The following is a 19300-nucleotide window of genomic DNA, read 5'->3' as shown; positions in this document are numbered from 1 at the left end:
CATGTTTACTCTGCAGGAGCCTGGCATCATACATGTTTACTCTGCAGGAGCCTGACATCATACATGTATCATACATGTTTACTCTGCAGGAGCCTGGCATCATACATGTTTACTCTGCAGGAGCCTGGCATCATACATGTTTACTCTGCAATACCCTTTTAGACTTACTATCATACATGTTCTCACAATTACACAAAACAAGTGTTACTTCTTCATTTTCAGCCAAAATAGTTTTAACTTGGAGTTGGTTGTATAGTGTAGAAACCCATTTTTCATAGTTCAGCCTATTTAATAACTCCTGATTTGAGTTTTCTTATATTCTTGGCCCGGGTTATTAAACAACAGTGTCCCCTTGTGGACAACTCCCTGTGTGATTATCTGTAGCTTGAACAGATATTTTCACAGTAGTAATTCATACTAGCCCTCTGCTCAGAACATTGTCTGTGCACAATTCCAAAATGAAGGGGACTGCAGGCAAAAGCAGGAAGTAAACCATTATGTTCAACGATTAACTGACACCAAATCTAAATGTATTGGCTTCAAGTATTTATAATAGAAATGAGCAAAAAAAGGATAGACATGTCAGTTAGTTTGCTTATCAATTACAAAGAATGGAAAAAATACATTCCAAATAACCTCAGAGATTATCCTTAGTTGGTCAAAAGAAAAAAATTATTACCGGGTCAGCATTTCTTTAAGTATTTGACCAGTAAATTCTAAAAATCATGATTCTGCCTTCACCAAAGCTGCTCAATGTTATCGTAATGCCCTACTAAATAAATACATACAGTAAAATATGAAGTAGCATGTATGTAAATGTCTTAAAACCAAGCTCTATTATCACATGTATGAGTGGTTTTCATTGGCTAAAACCGCTGTAACTTAAGTCTTGTGACAAACACTCCAGGCACAGCAATAACATCACCATGGCGATAAGACGGTGGCCCCTCCTCTACTAGAAAAGTTACACAGTGTACCTTTAAACAAAACATAAGCAACAGTATTATCGTGGACCGGCCACTAGAACACAAAAATGCACCATTTAAGAGCTTTTTCTTTTATTTTCCACAGGTTAATTCTCGAACAAGTAATTATGTACAAAATCTGGAATGTTGATAAATGCATATCATTTCACTCACGGTGGATGTGGCTAGACACACTTTTACATTAAAACAGGTGCCTCTGCATTTTAATCTATTGCTGGTTTTACAATCGAAAGTCACTAATGCATTATTAGATCTTCTTCGTTTTTGAATTTTCAATGTACAATTGGATTAGTAACGTCTCAAGACCACTAAATAAATTAAAATACAAAACAAAGAAGCGTTAAGACACACCTACATGAATGTTGAGTGATTTTGATCTCCGTAGATTGTCAGCTTTTCCAATGTGTAGAACAAAAACAAAACAAAGAAGTACACAACATAGACGATACCATTTGAGAAATACACCGTTTAGTGATGGTGAAAAACATTTTTGGGTAAACAATTTCAACATCAGTTAAGTAAGCTACCTTTTCCAAATGCTAAATAAAACATTTTGTTTGTCAATTTTCCACAGTGTCTTCATTTTGTTTGTTTTAGATCAACAGCGCTGCAGGTCAAACTTGTGAGAGCGCGGCTAAAACTACTACTACGAAAATGCTGGTATGGAAGGACATGGATAAAGGACTTTTTAAACTACACGGCTGATTTGGTATTCAATTTAAATAATTTTCAGTTATTTAGATAGGGCCTTTGTGGATAACTTTAATTTCCATGGTTTCTAAAAACATTCCCATAGAAATTCCATGTGTGTATAAATATTTGTAATTCATGCAACTGACACAATATATAAAATAAAATTTTAAAATCACATCAAAAGGACTTAATATCACCTTTAAAACAGACATATTTTGTTACCCAGGACGGTTTAGTCGCAGCCGTTAGTTCTACTGAACATCAGCCGTGAACCGCATGGGGAAAATGACCCAAACATTCACTTTAACACAATGCACATTATCGTATCATTTAGCACTTTGTCAAACATCGTCAGTGCTATCTCATCGCAGAAAAATTAAAAACACATTTAAAATCAGGTCTCGATAAAAGGTTATGTTTTCAAAATGTGATCGGCTGTGTGAATGGTCATAATAAAAAGACTTTACATATTGCTTTTAAACCAGTGCTTAGAATGTATATGTGAAACGTGAGTATTGCTTGATTTCTGGGGTCGATCGGCCCCGCTTTCGAACAGCTCAAGGTCTATGGCACGTACTCTTTTTTTTATCTCCCAAGCTCCATTTCTCTGTACAGCAAAACAGCAAACAAAAAAAAAACATAACAGTGCTTTAAAGTGATGAGTAAAGATAGATACAAGGCAGAGCGTGGTAATCTCCTATGTCAAAATGATATGGTTTAAAAAAGAAAGAAAACGAAAAAGCATACCAACAAATGGCCTAAACTGCCCGAAACATGAAGCCCTTGAAAATAATGTAGCTTGTTCTTGTTGTAATCTCATACAAAGCTTGATTTTTGTGTCTTTTTATTTTCTTTTTTTACTACTTTCTGGCTCGCTTTGGTTAACTAGCATAACCGCCACATTTTGTCTATTTGATAATAAAACACATCCGACGGAACTAAAACACGGCCAAACAAGCAAAATCAAACCTCTCAGTTTTCACAGATATTTGAATTCCATCCCATTGTTCTCGCCTTAGTAAGAGCTCACAGCCAGGATACTCCTCACGCACTTTTTGTACCATGTTTTGACTTATTCTCTGACAAACTCTGTCCGCGCACAGTAGCAGCCCAGGAAGGCGGTCCAGCCGATGTTGAGCGGATGATGAGGATTCACCGAGGACCAAACGTGATCACATATTTGATGATGAAGGTGGATGATTTCTTCTCCTCACAATCTCCCAACACCACCTTGTTCTACATTTCGATTTCACATAAAATGCACATAACACTGTCCTTTGCGGATTGCTGTGCGGCCGACCAAAAAAATTCCCATTGTTAAATTAAAAAGTAAAATAGTGGCAAAGTGAAGTAAAAAAGAGGGCACTCCGGCTCTCTAGTGGTCAGATTTAAGTCATATCATGCAAAGATGGGATGAAAACAAGAGCAGAACACATGTCTGTACAGAGACCACAGTAACTATTTGCCTTTCATCAATTCATATTTTACCTCTTTTTGTTTAAAAAAATATCATTATATATATATACCACAGTGATGGCCTTTAAAGTCTGATACTTGCAGTTCTCTCATTCTCACTTTATCCACTACATCCAGTGGTTTTCCCATCAAATCAAGGCTGTTTAAAAGCTACTATAAATAGTCCAAAGTATCTAGAACCAGGCTGTTAAACGTATAAAAATATTGATGCCAATATTACGCTGTCTTCTCCATTTTCATAGTGATAAGATAAGATTAAAAAAAAAAAGTCTATGCTTGCATCTCTCTGATAATAGTCAATTCCACAGTGTTAGGAAAAGTCTTCAGGAGGGACACTGCATTTCCATGGTCAATGTTCACAAAGTTGTAGCCATTTGCCTACAAGAAAAGACGCGACATAGTTAAGCCAAATGCACTGCTAATTATATCCAGCATGTGCAGTACGGAATTACCTGGAGTATTTTATCCCCTGGCTGAAGAATCTTGGAAGCCGGTCCTTCTGGTTGAACCCTTGTCACAAAAATACCCTAAGTAGGAGGAGAGATAAACAAACAACATTAAGTATTGTATGATATTTACACACAGCACATTAGAGGAAATGTGTAAAACCTTAGACATGAGTGTTGTATGAAATGTATGAGATGTATGAAAACACATTAATTTCATGAAAGGATGAGCAGATTAAGTAAGATAGATGCATTTATCTTTGCCAACCCTGGGCCTGGGATCTTTAAATGTATTAAGCCTCGTTCATGACACATTCTCACCTACAGAGTTGTTCTGGTGAGGGGAACAATCCTGATAATACTATTCAATGTGAATGGACTGAAAAATCAACCACCAACTAAAACTTGCATCTCAAAACAGCGATACTATATTTTTGTCGACAGCTTGGATACGGGCCGGTGTGATGAGACCCCTCCTGGACTCATCTTCTCACCTGACCAGAGCGCTCTCTGTGCTCCCTCTCTTGTCCCTTCTCCGCAATAAAAAGTTGCTTATTTCATTTGGTTGGCGATTAAAATGTAATGAATGAGGACAATGGTATTTCGGGGTCACAGTGAGTGCATACATGTGAATTTACATTGTCATCTGGACGAAATGGATTTCCTCGACCACCGACTCCTCCGGATATGCTGAAGCCCAACTCGGGATTCTTCTCCACTTTCACATGAATCTGAAGGCGACACAGCATTATAATTTACACAGTAATTATGTGATAAGTTTCTTATTATAAAACATCAATTGGCAAAAAACAAAAACCTCTTGGTGCAAAGTTTCATGGGGAATACGCGGGTGTCCTTGTGGCTGGTGTGAAACCTTGAGCATTAAGAAATCGATGAGCTGCTCTCTTGAAGGGTGACGAGCCACTGTCGACTGGCTCATCTGAGGACGACCAGATGGTCCCACCTGACCATTAACCAAAGGCACCTAGAGACATCCAGGATTAGACCAAGCAGCACTTGCATATTTACATTATAATGTCCCCTTTGAGCAACAACCCCAGAAAGAGAGCACAGCCTAATGTTTCCAGTTATGATGTAAGAATGTACATTTGAAGTTAAAGGTTGAATGGACAGAATCTGAGTCTTATTTCCTCGTGACGTGGACTGCCGATTAGTCCTGCAGCCGCGTGTGGCTCGTCCCCATGTGTCCGCGTGTCTAAGCGCATTGATCTATCATAATATAGTTCCCTCAGTGTATGGGACAAAATGAAGACGGAGAAAGACTGTTAGAGCTGACTCCGAAGAAGACGGAAATCTACGGGAGACGAGAGATGCGATGCGGTCAACAAACGCATGTGTGTGTTGTATCAGTCCGCACGGGGGAGTGCGCATGCGCACTTCCGCCTGCGTTCTCAAATCGCCGAAAAATCGTCCCATTTAATGGGCTGAGTTCATGCTCATGACAAGAGCCATTTTCCCCTGACTAATGTTGGATTCTAACATGAAATATTGAAAAAGAAAATTCATAAATGTTGAACCGGATTATTTCCCTTAGTGATTAGACCGAAGAACTTATTGTATTACAACACAAATCTACATTTTAACAATATTCATTTTAGAAGTTCATCATTTGCATTAAATATAGTCTGAGGGAAGGGGTCACGTGTAGTTTCAGTCTCATTTGTTTCACATACTTTTCTGTGGGGGTCCAGGGTGAAGCTCTGCTGACTTTGGGGAACAAACACGTCATCCTGAAAGGCAATAGATAAACATAATAAAATACAGATCCTGATGACAATTTGGTGGTGTTGTTGTTTTTTTTAAATAGGAATGAGCAACACAACAACACCTTACATACTAAGTCTGCTTACCTTTAGCCCCCATACACACCTTTAGAGATTATGAATGACCTCTGAAGATGAAGTGAATATAATGAAATAAAGATTAAAATAAGAAAAATGTTTATGGAATAGTATTAAGTAGATTAGGGGAAAATGCACACCACAAACATGACCGAAGGTCTTGTACCATGCTGAGCTGACTGGTTTGTGCATACCTTTTGTGGCAGCAATATCAAGATGGTACAAAACTTACCTCCACAACACACAATAAAACTAAAACTACAGAAAACATCAACACTCAGAAAGGCTGGAGAAATACACCAGAGGAAGCATTTCAGATGTCACAGGACACTCTACAGAAGAACAAGGGAAGTGTGACTTTGTCAGTGATCACTTCAACATCAGGGTCAGAAGGAAACAGACATTTCCTCATGGTCTAAAGGATGTGAAACTATCAGGAGCTGGCTTAGTATGAGCAGTTAGCTAGACTACAGGCAGTACTCACACAAGGGCCCAGAGCGGTGTAGGCGGGTCCATCTCTGGCACTTAAGACCAGAGAGCCTTGGCTTGCATGCAAATCCCTACAGCTGCTGTAGTGAGACCAGCTCAGTGGAGCATTATTGGAATTATAGGAGCGAGACAGCATGCTCTGAACAGAGGAACCACATGGAGTGCTCAAGCAACGCATTTCAAATGTGATGACAAAAACATTTAAGACAGAAATAATGAAACAATAACAAAACAAAGACAAACATGCTCTTGAATATGTGAAGTAGTTAGCACAGAATACATTTTATGTTAGTAGTGTTGGATAGAAGACTTGAAATTGAGACAAAAGTTAAACTATTCTTCATCTTTTGTGTGTGTTCATGAACGGTCCTAATGCTAACAGTAAACACTTTCAAATGCCTCTGACAATAGTATTATAATAGTAGTACAGCACAGAATAGTATTTACCTTTTCCATTTTCTTGGCTTCAATATGCCGCATCACTTGATCCCTCCAGTCCACTGGCACCCGACCTGGTCCAGACCCAGCCACTGGACCGTCCAGAAGAGAGTGCTCCGACTTGACTCTGGTGTTGGGCCCTTTGCTGGGGCTGCTGTGCTGGTAGTTGAAGTCACTCACGGACATGGTCCTCTCTGGAAGCTCATGAGGCTGTGGTCTGGCACTGTATGGTCTAGCACCTCCAGGGGCATCTATGCTGTAAGTGCGGGCAGAAAAGGGCCTCTGCATGGCATGGCTCATTGCCAGAGGGCCCCTGGCGAGTGTTGTGTGAATATCTCTGTAGGTCATATAGTCTCCCTCAGGCAACTGTGGCCGCCTAGGGTCACCTGTGGACAGAGTAGAGGCACTGCTGCTTTGTCGCTGTAGGGTGCTGCTCCTTGGCTGTCCACCTGCAGCTGGAAGTCTGTCTTTGGGCCACATGTCCCCGGGGAGTTTGGATGCCATGGGGGGTACCTTGTGCTGGGTCTGCAGGGGGTAGGGAGGCACCTGATTGCGATTGGAGTAGTTTGTGTTGGCTAAAGAATGAGGTGGGGGAGGTAAATAGCCTTGATGCTCTGGAGGCATGCCAGAGGCATTTGGTTGCCTTTGACCCCACATGCCGTCTTTTGGCACCGCACTGCTTGTATACTGCACATTGTACTGAGGAGGGGGGGCACCCATGGCCATGCTGGAAGACACTGGGTACCTGCTGGAGCTGGCACAGGGTTTAGATGAAGACAGCAGGTCAGAGGAGGACACTGAAGCATTGGGGTAGACCTGGAGAGACTGGTCATTAAGCAGCGAGGCAGATTTACTCCTCACGATGCTCTGACCCTGAGCCCCCGAGCCGGCCCCCGACACCCTGCTCACTGCCGGGCCATCGTAGCGGTCGCCGTCTCCATCAACGGCGTAAAGCTTCATGCCGCCCGCCTCTATGTTGGTGATGCTGTGGTACTTCATCACCTGAGGGGGATAGCAGCGTTTTTCTGGGGACAATTCCTCTGTGCTGCGAGACATGTCACTGCCGACTGCAGAACCCGCATCAGCCCTCAACGGGAGACCATCCATGACCTGCTGGTTTCCGTTCTGCAAAAAGTCCACGTTGTTGTTTCTAGAACCATGCACAGTGTGAATATCCTCCTGCGCATGCCAATTCCTGCCCGTTTCCAACTCATCCAGCTTAACAATGTTATTAGTGGTGGAGATATTCATATTGATCTGGTCCCACTTGTTGTATGTGTCCCGCAAGCCGTTATTCATTTCCTTCTCAATAATGGTGAGTCTGGCTTCCACCGACAGATCGTAGTCTCCTGCTTTCTGTGGCTGGGTTGGCGGAGTTTTCAAAAGCGCAGGGAGAGATGTTTCTGAGCCGTTGCCATTGTGGAGAAATGGTGTAGTTTCTGTGGGTTGGTTCATGTTCTCATCTTCCCGCCTGAAAAGAAAACGTCATAATTACTTTGACCAAATGTAGAAGAATTTCTATCCTCTCCACGACCTACAGTTTTGGTAGAAAAGCCATCTTAGCTTCTCGTTCCGGCGTGCAAAGAGAGTTGTCCTGACTGCTGTCTGTGGTCAGAGAGACCGAGTCTGACATGCGCGAAGGTGATGAACAATTGCTGTTGTTCTGGTTGCTGTTGGCGACGGTGTCATCCAGAAGAGAGTCAGCATCCCTGGAGTCATCTATGAACCATACATGACAGTTATCCAATGGCAGTTTGGCTGTAATCTTCTAGATACATCCATCCATTACAGCCATACCTTTTTTATCCTTACTTAATGTCACCACTTTTGGTTGGTTTATAGAAATTTCAATAAGTGGGGGTCTCATCTCTGCAATTTTCATCTCCTCTTCATCAAAAAGCTCCTCAGAATCCTAGAGACAATATGACACAGTTAGTTTCAAAGTATTGTGTGCTTTTTATTGCATTCTTTGTTTTTTACCTCCAGGGTATCTTCGTGGTTTGTCAGTGAAGCTTCAGAAGATTTAAATTGACCTCGGTTTGATGTATAGGATTCTGAATTGTCATCTGGTGTGGACACATCTTCATGATATGTGCTGGGAGAGGTTTGTTCCTGCACTGCAATCATACCATTCGGACAAGGGGCCTCAATCACCTTCACACACACAAAAGAAACACGTATAAGCAAAGTAAATATGGCCAGAAACTTGGTAAAAATCCATCAAACAGAAAATGAAAGAATTGAATTAAAATCAATTTGAGGCTGGCAAAAGACGGTTTGGTTCAGTAAGATGGAAAAGGTTTAAAGAGTGAATTAGAGTTAACTACACTGACACTAACACACCACCCTGTAGTTGTTTACAGTAAGAGATATCTGTTATTAGTTAAAGGTTGAATGGACGATTTTTTTGGCCCAAATCTGAGTATTATTTCCTCGTGGCGTGGACTGCCGATTAGTCCTGCCACGTATTAATCATAAAACGCACCTACCGCTCACCTGCAGCTCGTCCCCATGAGGCTCGTCCCCATGAGAGCAGCACGGTTCCGCGTGTCTAAGCGCATTGATCTATCATAATATAGTTCACTCAGTGTACGGGACAAAAGGCGGAAGCACTTCCGCCTGAGTTCTCAAATCGCCGAAAAATCGTCCATTGCGCCTTTAAGTTCACTGATCTACCCTACGGTGTGACCTGAGTCATATTCTGTATCATCGTTTATGACCCTAATGAGTCATCGAGCAACGATTAGCCCTTTGTTTTGGTCTGAGGATGGATTTGTAAATAATAAGGGCCTAAGATACAACTTATTTGTTCCAATGATGGATTATTTTTAATGACAAATAAAACCTCTTTGACCCCTCTCTTCTCCTACTCCTACTATCCTCAAAGGAGCAGATTGGAATTGGGAAATATTATTGGTATTCCTCAACACCAATGATGGAAAATAAAGTACTGTAAAAGGTAGAAATACCAATTTTTGTTTTGTTTTACTCAAGTACATTTTACAATGAATAATTTTAACTTCTCTTTTGTTTGTGATTTTATTAGTTTAGAAAATCAGTTGGATTGATAATTTTTAATTTAGTTAATTTTATTGTAGTTAATTTTTATCTTTGCACTCTTCTTTTTTGTTTGTGATTTTATTAGTTTAGAAAATCAGTTGGATTGATAATTTTTAATTTAGTAAATTTTATTGTATTTCTGTAATTTTTTTGTGATTTGAATGCATTTTTCCTGCTGTGTGAAGCACTTTGAATTGCCTTGTGTATGAAATGTGCTCTACAAATAAACTTGCCTTGCCTTGCCTTGCCTTTTACTTCACTGCATTTGTGAGCTTAAGTAACAGGAAATACAAAACACGAGTAACAAAATGGAGTACTCCTCAAACCTGGCCTCACCGTTTGAGCACAGTAGTTTGGGCGGAAGAAAAAAGACAAACCTAAACAAATATGGCAACGATGACAGACATAATTTGGCCTATTTTAGCCGATTTACAGACTATTTTGATTTTTTTTAAATATGCACATAGAAGCACTTTGTGTATTTGAGGACGAGGAAGAAGTCTGTGCATTCCTCTGACTGAACTAAACAACTGTTTGGTCATAGTGTCACAACTGCGGGACAAGCGGAGACATCAATCGGATTCAAATATTCAACACGGCGTTACGCCTTTTCCCGACTGCTTTTGGCGAGGGCCTGTCCAGTTTGAGTGATGTGAAGAACTATTCAGAGTGATACACACATCAATCTGTCATGAGCCAGGTGACCACAGCAAAACACTTGTAACAAATGAGATTGATAAAATTCTTAAGCGGACCTTGACTCCCACGTCCTGCAGTCCTATGTGGTTCCTCTCCATATGTTTGTCACTTGATTCCTCCTCCTTCAGTCGGTGTGCCACAGATTGAGCCGTCTTCACCATGTTTTTCAGCTCATCTGGGTAGGGTGTAGGATATCGCTTCAGGTTTCCCTCCTATGAAACAAATATTTTAATTGTTTTTAATATTTGATAGTATACACTCAACATGGCATTAATGTGGATCAATACAAACCCTTGGTGGAGTTTCTCTCTCGTCCTTATCCTCGTCACACTCAAACGCCACCTGAGCTCGATGCTTGCGTTGCTCTTCCCATAAAGCTGGGTTGAAGCTCTCGGAATCAGAGCTGGGGATGTCTGAAACATCAGTTGAAATCAAAAACAGGTAGTTTCAGGAAAGCAGATCGTCATTACATTTTTAACCACAAGAGGGCACAAAAACATCACTGTAAAGACTTATAGTGTCCTAAAATGTACCACATGTGTAAACAAAGCTTTTCTTACTGTCAATTCATAAATTACACTGAATAATTGTTCATTTTTTAAATATGTAATTTCTAGATTCATACTGTACCAGATACATAATATAATATCTACTGTATATATCTTCATGACAGTCAAATGAAATTGTAAGGTCAAAAGAAGCAGTCAAGTGGAATAAGAAACCAAACATTTGCTCTACAAGAGGTTAGACGAACACTAGTGTTTCTCGCGTCTCAAGTAACAGGGTCACTTATAAAATATGCACTAAGGGACACTTGTAGGTCACATGCAAGTCAAATTTTCAGCCAAGAAAAGAATACTTGTGGTGTTTTAGTGGAGAAATGCAGCCAGTGTGAATGTGCATAGAACAATAACTTACAATCCTCAGCCTTGGTCTGCTGAGGAAACATGTAATTTGTCAGGACAATCTTGTGCGTCTCGGGATCTTCTTCTTTCTGAAGTGGAATCAAGGCCTTCGACTGTAAAAAAAAGGATAGTGAGTATTATCCAGAAGCCAAAACTAAAAATAAATTAATAAAGCATCAAATGAAGTGATTCAATGGTCACATATGAAGGGTTTCACAACCCAGATGAATTGCATAACCCATGTGTGACCCATTTAGGTAAAAGAGACAGAATGTGTGTCCTCTATTAATGTAATGGAGGTCTGTGTTCACTTCAGCGTGTCACACAGGCTTTGTCATTTGGCACATTTTAATCAGATATTGGGGAAGTGGTTTACTGCATTTTAAATGTGTTTTCCTTCCTCGCCGCATCCATTTACAGAGTAACTTGTGATAGCCTTGAGGTCAGTGAACAAAGTGTGCAGTTCAGCCGCATGTCAAAATGCCCACTGACGTATAAATACTTAACGTTGGGAACAAAGAGCAGGATATATGGATTACCTGATTTTCAGAGAGCCACATGGCAGTCATCTGGTTCAGTTTAGTGAAACTATATGGAATATTTTTTAACCTGTAACAAAAGGTACAAGGGTACAGTTGTATCATCATCAACAACAATACATGCTGGTCAAGTCCAGTTAGACCGATTACACTGGATGCACAGTTTACTCACTTGTTGTTACTAAGATTAACAACCTTCAACCTCTGCATGTCACCCATCTCCTCTGGCAAAGACTCTAATTTGTTTGAATGGAGGAATAGTACCGTTGCATTACTCCAGTTCCCCATCTGAGAGGAAGAGGAAAATCGCTCAGAGTTAGAGGTGAAGCTTCCATCACACTCAGAGACACTGCAGAAATAGTCACCTCAGGGGGAAGCTGGCTGAGGAAGTTATGATCTGCTGCAAAGGTGCGGATGCTGACACATTGGCCAATGGTGGAGGGCAAGCTTTCAAGCTCATTAAAACTACAGTCCAGTTCTTCCAGAGACACCATCCTGAGGAACAACAAGCACTTTGAGCACAGGACAGCGGGAAAAATAAGACGGGTAAAATAATAACAACAAATAGAACAAAATTAGCAAGCTTAAATGTAAATCCATGAATGGGATTAAAATAAACCACAGGCTTTTAACATAATATGTGTGAAAGTAATATATCATACATAAAGGGGACATGTGGGTTCATAATTGCGTTTTTAAAACACCAGTTAGATGTGTAACAACAAAATGGCAAATAATTGAAGCTAAATTACAAAAATGATTCATGAGAATTTTTATGTTTTTATGTAATATTTTGTGATTTTCTGTACAATAGTGATTGTGTTATATATATATATTTATATTTATATTTTTTCAGTTGCTTACCCCCCAACAGAGTCTGGTAGTTGCACGAGCTGGTTCTCATCCACTTTCAATGCAGTTAATTGCTTTAGCGAGCCTGGAGCACAGAAAAGACAGTCAGAGACGCTCTCGCCTGCTCGGAGCAGTTTATAGATTATCAACAAAACGAATATTCATTGCATTTATATAAACTGAGGTTCCAATGTTTAAAACAAATAAATGCACATTGTATATACAATGTTGGATTGAAAAATATAAAATTATCATAACCGAATGGTGACGCATGTGTGTGTATGAATTTACCAATTGATCCTGGAAGTTGGACGAGGGCATTGTTTGAAATCAGGAGGTCCTGCAGATTGTCACATCCAGATATTTGCTCATCAACCATCTCTAGGTTGTTCTTGGACACATCGAGATATGTCAGTTGTTTTAGCATTCCCAGCATCTGGCAACAGAAAAGTTTATAATTGTCCAGGGATTAACAAAATGTTGACATAGGGATATTTCATAGGAGAGGTTTATGATGTGGTGTTTATTTTACAAATAGATATATAAAATTAACTAATAGAAACAATCGCCGATCGCTTGATCATTTTGTCCCCACATTAAAAAATAGTTTTAGTGTGATCTACTTAAAGATCACTTGTGGATGAAGCCTATGCCCATAACTATGTGGCAGTTGTTCAAGAACTTTGCATTGGTATTTTACATTTTTAATACTCTTTTAATGCTGGCAACAATGAGATGTTAAATAAGGCAAAACAGCAGTAACTAGCATAAAGGTTGATTATTATTAGTTACATATGCAATGATTGAGAGCTGAAATAATCCCACTCCAGAGAAAGAGTATTTAAAAAACATATATGAAAACTTCCTAGAGACTGGGGTTACTTCTGCGTGTCAGCATAGCATAATATGGGACGTTAAAAAGCCTCAATAAAACAGTACCCGAGACACTAAGATGCTAAAGTGAATTATTCTGGATAATACAGAGTTGGGGGAAAGTTTCACACAGGTGTATTTGGGATTTTTGCCTTAGTTTGAAATACAAATCCTTCTAAATGTTGTACATTTCATAACATGATATAACTGCAATAAACTGAAAATACCCCAGGTAAAAATGTCAGTCTATTTCCATCCATCCAAAGCTCCTTGATTGAAGTCAGCTGCTCCAACACTTCAGGCTGTCAAAGAGTTAAGAGACAATTTAAGGCACAAACACTTCATTAGACATTATACACATTCATATTTCTATACATCAAGTCATTAAGCGTAAAACTAAGAGAGGATGAGACGCCCGAGGTCAGAAACTCACCACTTCAGTGAATTCGTTACTTCCCAGGTCGAGCCTCTCCAGCTGTGTGAGCTTCTGCATGCTTCTGTCAACACAAAAAAAAGCACAAGAATTTAACAAAACTGACAAGGTGAACCGAACCCACTGCGAATAATCCATATTTAAAGTCGCATGTGGTGAAATTCTATGCAGTTTTAGTCATAATGATATAGTAAGTATGTGTATTGCTGGTCAAGTAATTAAATGGTGCAAAGTGAGAATATGTTAAGCCCTTTGTTTATTTTGCGGGAATTGGAGTATAAAAGCACTGCACTGAGGATTAGTCGGCTTTGTCACATTCTTACCTCAAAATTTGCAAGAGGACAAGTGGCCCAAACAAGGTAATAATGAAGTGTACCAGCTAGTGTACAAAATACAAAACACTTAAGTCCATTTAATCCCTTTTTCCTGGTCCATGTCACTAAACATACATGCAGTAGGGTTGGCAAGTATTTAACATCAGATTCTAAAACTAGTGTCGAAACTAGATACTCATTTGAAAATACAAAAATATATACATCGATACAAAAATATATATTTTTAAAAGACAGTTTACATTCGTGAGCAGTTTTAAAATTATCTTGGGGTTTATCAAAAATGATGAGACCACATTGTTTAATGAAGAAAATACTATCGTTTTGTGTTGAAAATTATCTAAAAGAGCATTTTTTGTGTGATACTGAAATGTGTATTGAGAATTGAGTATATAACTTGGAATCGAAAATGAAATTTTAGCAACATGGGAAGGGCACTAAAACATAGCAAAAAAGGACACATGACCTTTTGAGCACGGGTCACTTCACCACAACATACAGAAGCTATTAGACCAAAAATAATACTAAATAATCGTTAGTGACAGCCCTATTGTATTGTTTTAAAAAAAAATCTATTCAAAAGTAATAATTAACAATCTTGTGCCCTTTCTACACAGACAAACAACCGGAGTAGGGTTATAAAAAACGATCAGAGAAAGCAGCAGAAAAAAGATGTCTCTTATGTAATGGTGTGAAATTTAATACTAGCAAAGGTGTGGGGAGTGAATGTACAGCAAAAAGGGAGGAATGAGTGCAGACAAGATGTAGAAGAGCTGGTTTAAAGTGAGGGATGTGATTTTCAGACAGAATGTTCCGTTCATTTGTTTATTAGACTTTAAGTATTTACAGTGGACACATGACTTACTTTGGCAACATCTTTAATTGATTTTCCCTCAGCTCTAGGATTTGAAGTTTGGTCAACCTTTGGTAAGAGAGAAAACACACAGTTAAAAGCAAGTTCCTGGATTTCTGGGGTACGGAACACAAAAATACAGGCTGTAATGGCGGGTCTATCAGATATCGAAGTTGACATGAACGGACCTGCCAAAGCTTGCCGGTAAGAACTCCAGAAAGGCATCATTCAGGTAGAGCTGCGTCAGACTCAGGAGCTGTGTGAAACCGTCTGGGAGCCTGGCAAAAACAAAAAGTCATGTCCAATTCAGAGTTTCTAAATGAATAAAGTTGGTATTGGTGAATTGTGGGTACACGTAGTACACTTACTTTGATATTGGGTTCACACTAGCTTCCACAACAGTTAGGACTTTGCAGTTTTTGATGTTCTCTGGAAACTCCTGTATACCTGAAAAACACACAACAGTAATGTAGGCTCAAGTTGTGTGCTAGTTATTAGTTATAGAAAACCTGAACATTCAAAACTTAAACAAGGACCAAGTAGGTAGATGGTTGGCATTGGCAATTGTTTGTGCCCACAGCATTTGGCGTTTAGTCAAGAGATACTTTCAGGATGCGCTGAAACGTTTTCTTATTTGATCCTAAATTGAGCCCATTAAGAGTCCTTATGTGGACTTGGTTTGGTCCTGTTAAGAGTCCTTGTTTAGACCTGGTCAAGTCCAGATTTAGTTTTTGGTTTAATACTGGTTTAGTTTAAATTCTGATGTGGTGAAGGTGGCTGTGCAAGTGTGAATATTAGACTTCAGTTAATCCAATGGTTTCTTTCAGATCATTGCTTTTGAAACTTCTCTTTATGTCACTGGCGATGTCAATCAAAGTGAGCCTAACTAACACTAGCATGTATGTAAAGAAATGTTGTCGTTATTCTGCTGGTTTTAGAGTTACGGCTTCATTTTCCCCAGAACTCGTCCTGATTTGCACTAATTATAAACCGGCTTCACTCCATGGAAAGTTTAAAGTGTCTCGGCCGTTTCCTTGATCAAACATTTTGATCACAAATGTGTAAAACAACAAATTAAAGGTTGAATAGGCGATTTTTTTGGCCCAAATCCCGAGTCTCATTTCGTCGTGGCGTGGACTGCCAATTAGTCCTGCCACGTATCAATCATAAAACGCACATTGGTCCAAAATTAAGAGTGATTAATCGCAATTGAAAACTTGTAAATTTAGTGATTGATTGCTTAAACATTGAATAAGAGGTGAATTAACATGTCTTCCGTGACAAAGCTGTTCATAATAGTCTGTGTTTGCTAAGGGTGTAATGATTCTTATTGTCACGATACGCATCATATATGTCTCAATCTGTCTCGTAAGAGATGTGCACTGAAAAACTACATTATAACAGCACCACAGCCACGTCCTGACAGTCACGCGGACTATGAAGCATAATATGTCTCTCTTCTCAAAAACACTTATGTGCTCGACACAACTTTGACGACGTGCAGAGCCAGAAAATATTCTCTGAGCTTCAAAATTTCTCTTCTGTGTTTGAGAGGGGCGTGCACCAAGCGAGAGGCGGGGCGCACACACACACGGACACGCACACGCGGACAACACGCACACGCGGACAACACGCACACGCGGACAACACGCACACGCGGACAACACGCACACGCGGACAACATGCGGACACGCACACGTGGACACACACGGACACGCACACACGGACACGCACACACGGACACGCACACACGGACACACGGACACACAGAGAACTGCTCCAGGACAGAGCGTGTGAATAGACAAAGCAGACGGAAAGGACTATGAATAAATAAAATGATCAATATTTTATATCATAGCCTACTCGATTCATTTTGTAGATCGTGTTTTAGGTTTTTCATGCGGTCTACAAATGTGGTGTTGAAAGTCCTTTTACCATAAGCCTCTGTTCAACAGAAGCAGGTGCAACAAAGTGCTGCCTCAAAGTTATAAAGTCACAGTGGATCATTGACAGTGGAGTCTTTAACAGAGGCTCATCTGCTGCGTTGTGTTTGACTGACTCACGAAACGACTGCTTTAATACAAACGGGAGATCGTTCTGCTTAAAAATATGTGCCTATTGCGCACTGCGGATCACGGACCCCTAGCACGAGGCACGCACACATGGGGAGGGGGGTTTATACGGCAGAGTGGGATAAACGCAGCAGGGTGCGCTGTAAACATGCAGGGGGGAGGATCCTCAATTTATTTAAAAAAATTCTGCTTTGATGTTAATTTTACACATGTTAATTTTCCCGCTCCTAATTTTTTTTTATATATATATATATATATATATATATTTATTTATATATATATATTTATTTATTTATTAGGAGCGGGAAAATGAGAATGTGAATGAGAACAGAATGTCCAGTATGATTCAAATTGAACAGGGCAACCAACCAATTTAGCTCAGTTCACATTCTGAAATACAAATATAATACAATTTCTTACTGTTTTTGCTGACGTCGAGCTCCCTGAGATTGATGAGGTTGGCTATCCCAGCTGGCAACACTGTTAGGTCATTATCTGGCAGGCTCAGTCGATGGAGTAACTGGCAGTTAAACAGTTGCTGTACGAGGGAGAGATGAAGATGAATGGTCAAAGAATTTGGCTGGGTGTTTAACTGAGTTAGAATTTAAAATAAAATTCAAAATTAATGATTGAGGTTTACTTTGGGCAGCTCCTCAATCTGGTTTGCATCGAGGTAGAGTTCTTGCAGGGTCTTTTCAAAGCCAAAAATCTCCTTGGGAACAGTCTCCAGGCTGCAGTGAGAGTAGTCCAGCGATGTTATCGTCTCCTCTTCACCGCGCAGGCAGCGGCATGGCACCAGCCGCACAAAAAAACTCCGCTTAGACATACTCAGGCACTAAAGCAGACATAAGGGTAGAGAAAATAAAAAGCCGGTCAAATATCATTCAGGTAAGAGGGAAAGACAGCTTATATTTATGAAATAGCTTCATCATCTCATCAGTCATCTGCACATGACTGTACATTTAAAGAGGATGTGCAGCCACACTCATTACAGTTCCAAGTAGGAGAACACATCCCCATTTTGTATTTATTTATAAAAACATGCATTTTGTGATAAAATAATCACATTTCTTCAGTGACAAAACAATTTGAAAAGGAGAAGAGTTGTCTATGGGGAAGCTTGGAGAACTCTGGAGGATGTTCAAATGATTTATCATAACACAACATGACATTTACGATATTTTTAATTCTATCTTGAAATACAGTGTCATTCAAATTAGAACAAACTACATACTGATATGTAACATCCAGTTGAAATATGCCATCTTTTGCTTTATTCACATCATAGTTATCTACTGATCAATTCAATTAAATCAAATATGTAAGGGTTTTATGTTTCAGCTTGAGACTATTAAGTCTTACTTCTAGACTTAGAGTTTTAAAACTGTGTTTTTAGACGTGTTGCCAGTTTATTTTGTAATTAGGTAATGAGGGCTTTATCACATACAGCACACTCTATGGAATGTGCTCTGGTCAATACAAACATGTACAGAATGTAACTTCATCTCTGTTCTGGACTGTTTAGCAACTGTGCTGTTCATAATCTTCTAGTGCGTTTATCACAGGCAATAATCTAAAACTGTGTTTTTAACTATGGCCTTGACCAACAGTGTGTTAAGATAAGATAAGATAAGATAATCCTTTATTGTCCACACATGGGGAAATTTCATTGATACAACGCAGTAGATACAGAGGAAAAGGACAGATCGTATATAAGTGAACTAAAAAGGGCAAGTTTCAATCATCTCTGGTGGGCCAGGATGAGTTCTTAATGCAACCAAATGTAACTGTTAATTGCAGATTATAATAACATCCCTTTTTTGTCAGCCGGCATTATACCAAAACCACAAAATGACTTTATGTTGTAAACGCCCACACATGAGGTATGCACTATGGAGGGGCTGTGAACCTCCCACTCACAGCAGCGTGCACAAACACTAGGCGTAGGCCATTCGTATCGGGTCTATCACCAGAGGGAATGACAGAGGGCTTGGCACTGTTCTCTCCTCATAACAAGCGCTGGCTGTCTGATGACGCATGTCAGAGAGGAGCTCTTCAAGTATCCAATCCAACTTTATTTGTATAGCACATTTTACCAACAAAGTCCCCAAAGTGCAGCACAGAGTACAAAAGAAGTACAAGCAAAATAGGTTTAAAAAAATAAAAAAGTATGATGTATGGGTTCCCACACAAGATCATCTAATGATGAGTAAAAGTAATGTAGTGCCAGTGCCACCACCATCAACTATAAATATATTTGAATGTACAAAGGTGAAGCTGACAGCATGACTG

General features: G+C 39.7%; 1 protein-coding gene across 3 annotated transcripts; it reads right to left on the bottom strand.

Annotated features, from left to right (window-relative positions):
- Positions 1-1041: 1041 nt before the first annotated feature.
- Positions 1042-17842, bottom strand: erbin (erbb2 interacting protein). Of its 3 annotated transcripts, XM_072454479.1 has the most exons (25): positions 17649-17842; positions 17429-17546; positions 15305-15383; positions 15125-15214; positions 14949-15005; positions 13752-13815; positions 13546-13620; positions 12737-12881; positions 12458-12530; positions 11959-12088; positions 11766-11881; positions 11594-11663; positions 11068-11167; positions 10441-10562; positions 10206-10361; positions 8371-8544; positions 8188-8302; positions 7929-8109; positions 6400-7861; positions 5948-6091; positions 5296-5352; positions 4419-4586; positions 4240-4332; positions 3608-3682; positions 1042-3533 (listed from the first exon to the last, which is right to left on the bottom strand). In XM_072454479.1, exons 1-25 carry the CDS (start codon positions 17832-17834, stop codon positions 3426-3428), a joined length of 4158 nt encoding a protein of 1385 aa, XP_072310580.1. In that variant the 5' UTR covers positions 17835-17842; the 3' UTR covers positions 1042-3425. The 3 variants fall into 3 exon arrangements, with proteins under 3 accessions (XP_072310580.1, XP_072310581.1, XP_072310582.1); XM_072454480.1 differs by lacking the exon at positions 5948-6091; XM_072454481.1 differs by lacking the exons at positions 1042-3533; positions 3608-3682; positions 4240-4332; positions 4419-4586; positions 5296-5352 and adding an exon at positions 5409-5513.
- Between the last annotated feature and the right edge of the window lie 1458 nt (positions 17843-19300).

Source organism: Eucyclogobius newberryi, unplaced genomic scaffold, assembly GCF_026437365.1.
Source record: "Eucyclogobius newberryi isolate DKJ021-1_F unplaced genomic scaffold, fEucNew1.0.hap1 SCAF_2, whole genome shotgun sequence".
NCBI classification, from domain to species: Eukaryota; Metazoa; Chordata; class Actinopteri; order Gobiiformes; family Gobiidae; genus Eucyclogobius; species Eucyclogobius newberryi.
This window is presented reverse-complemented; position numbering and strand designations above follow the sequence as displayed.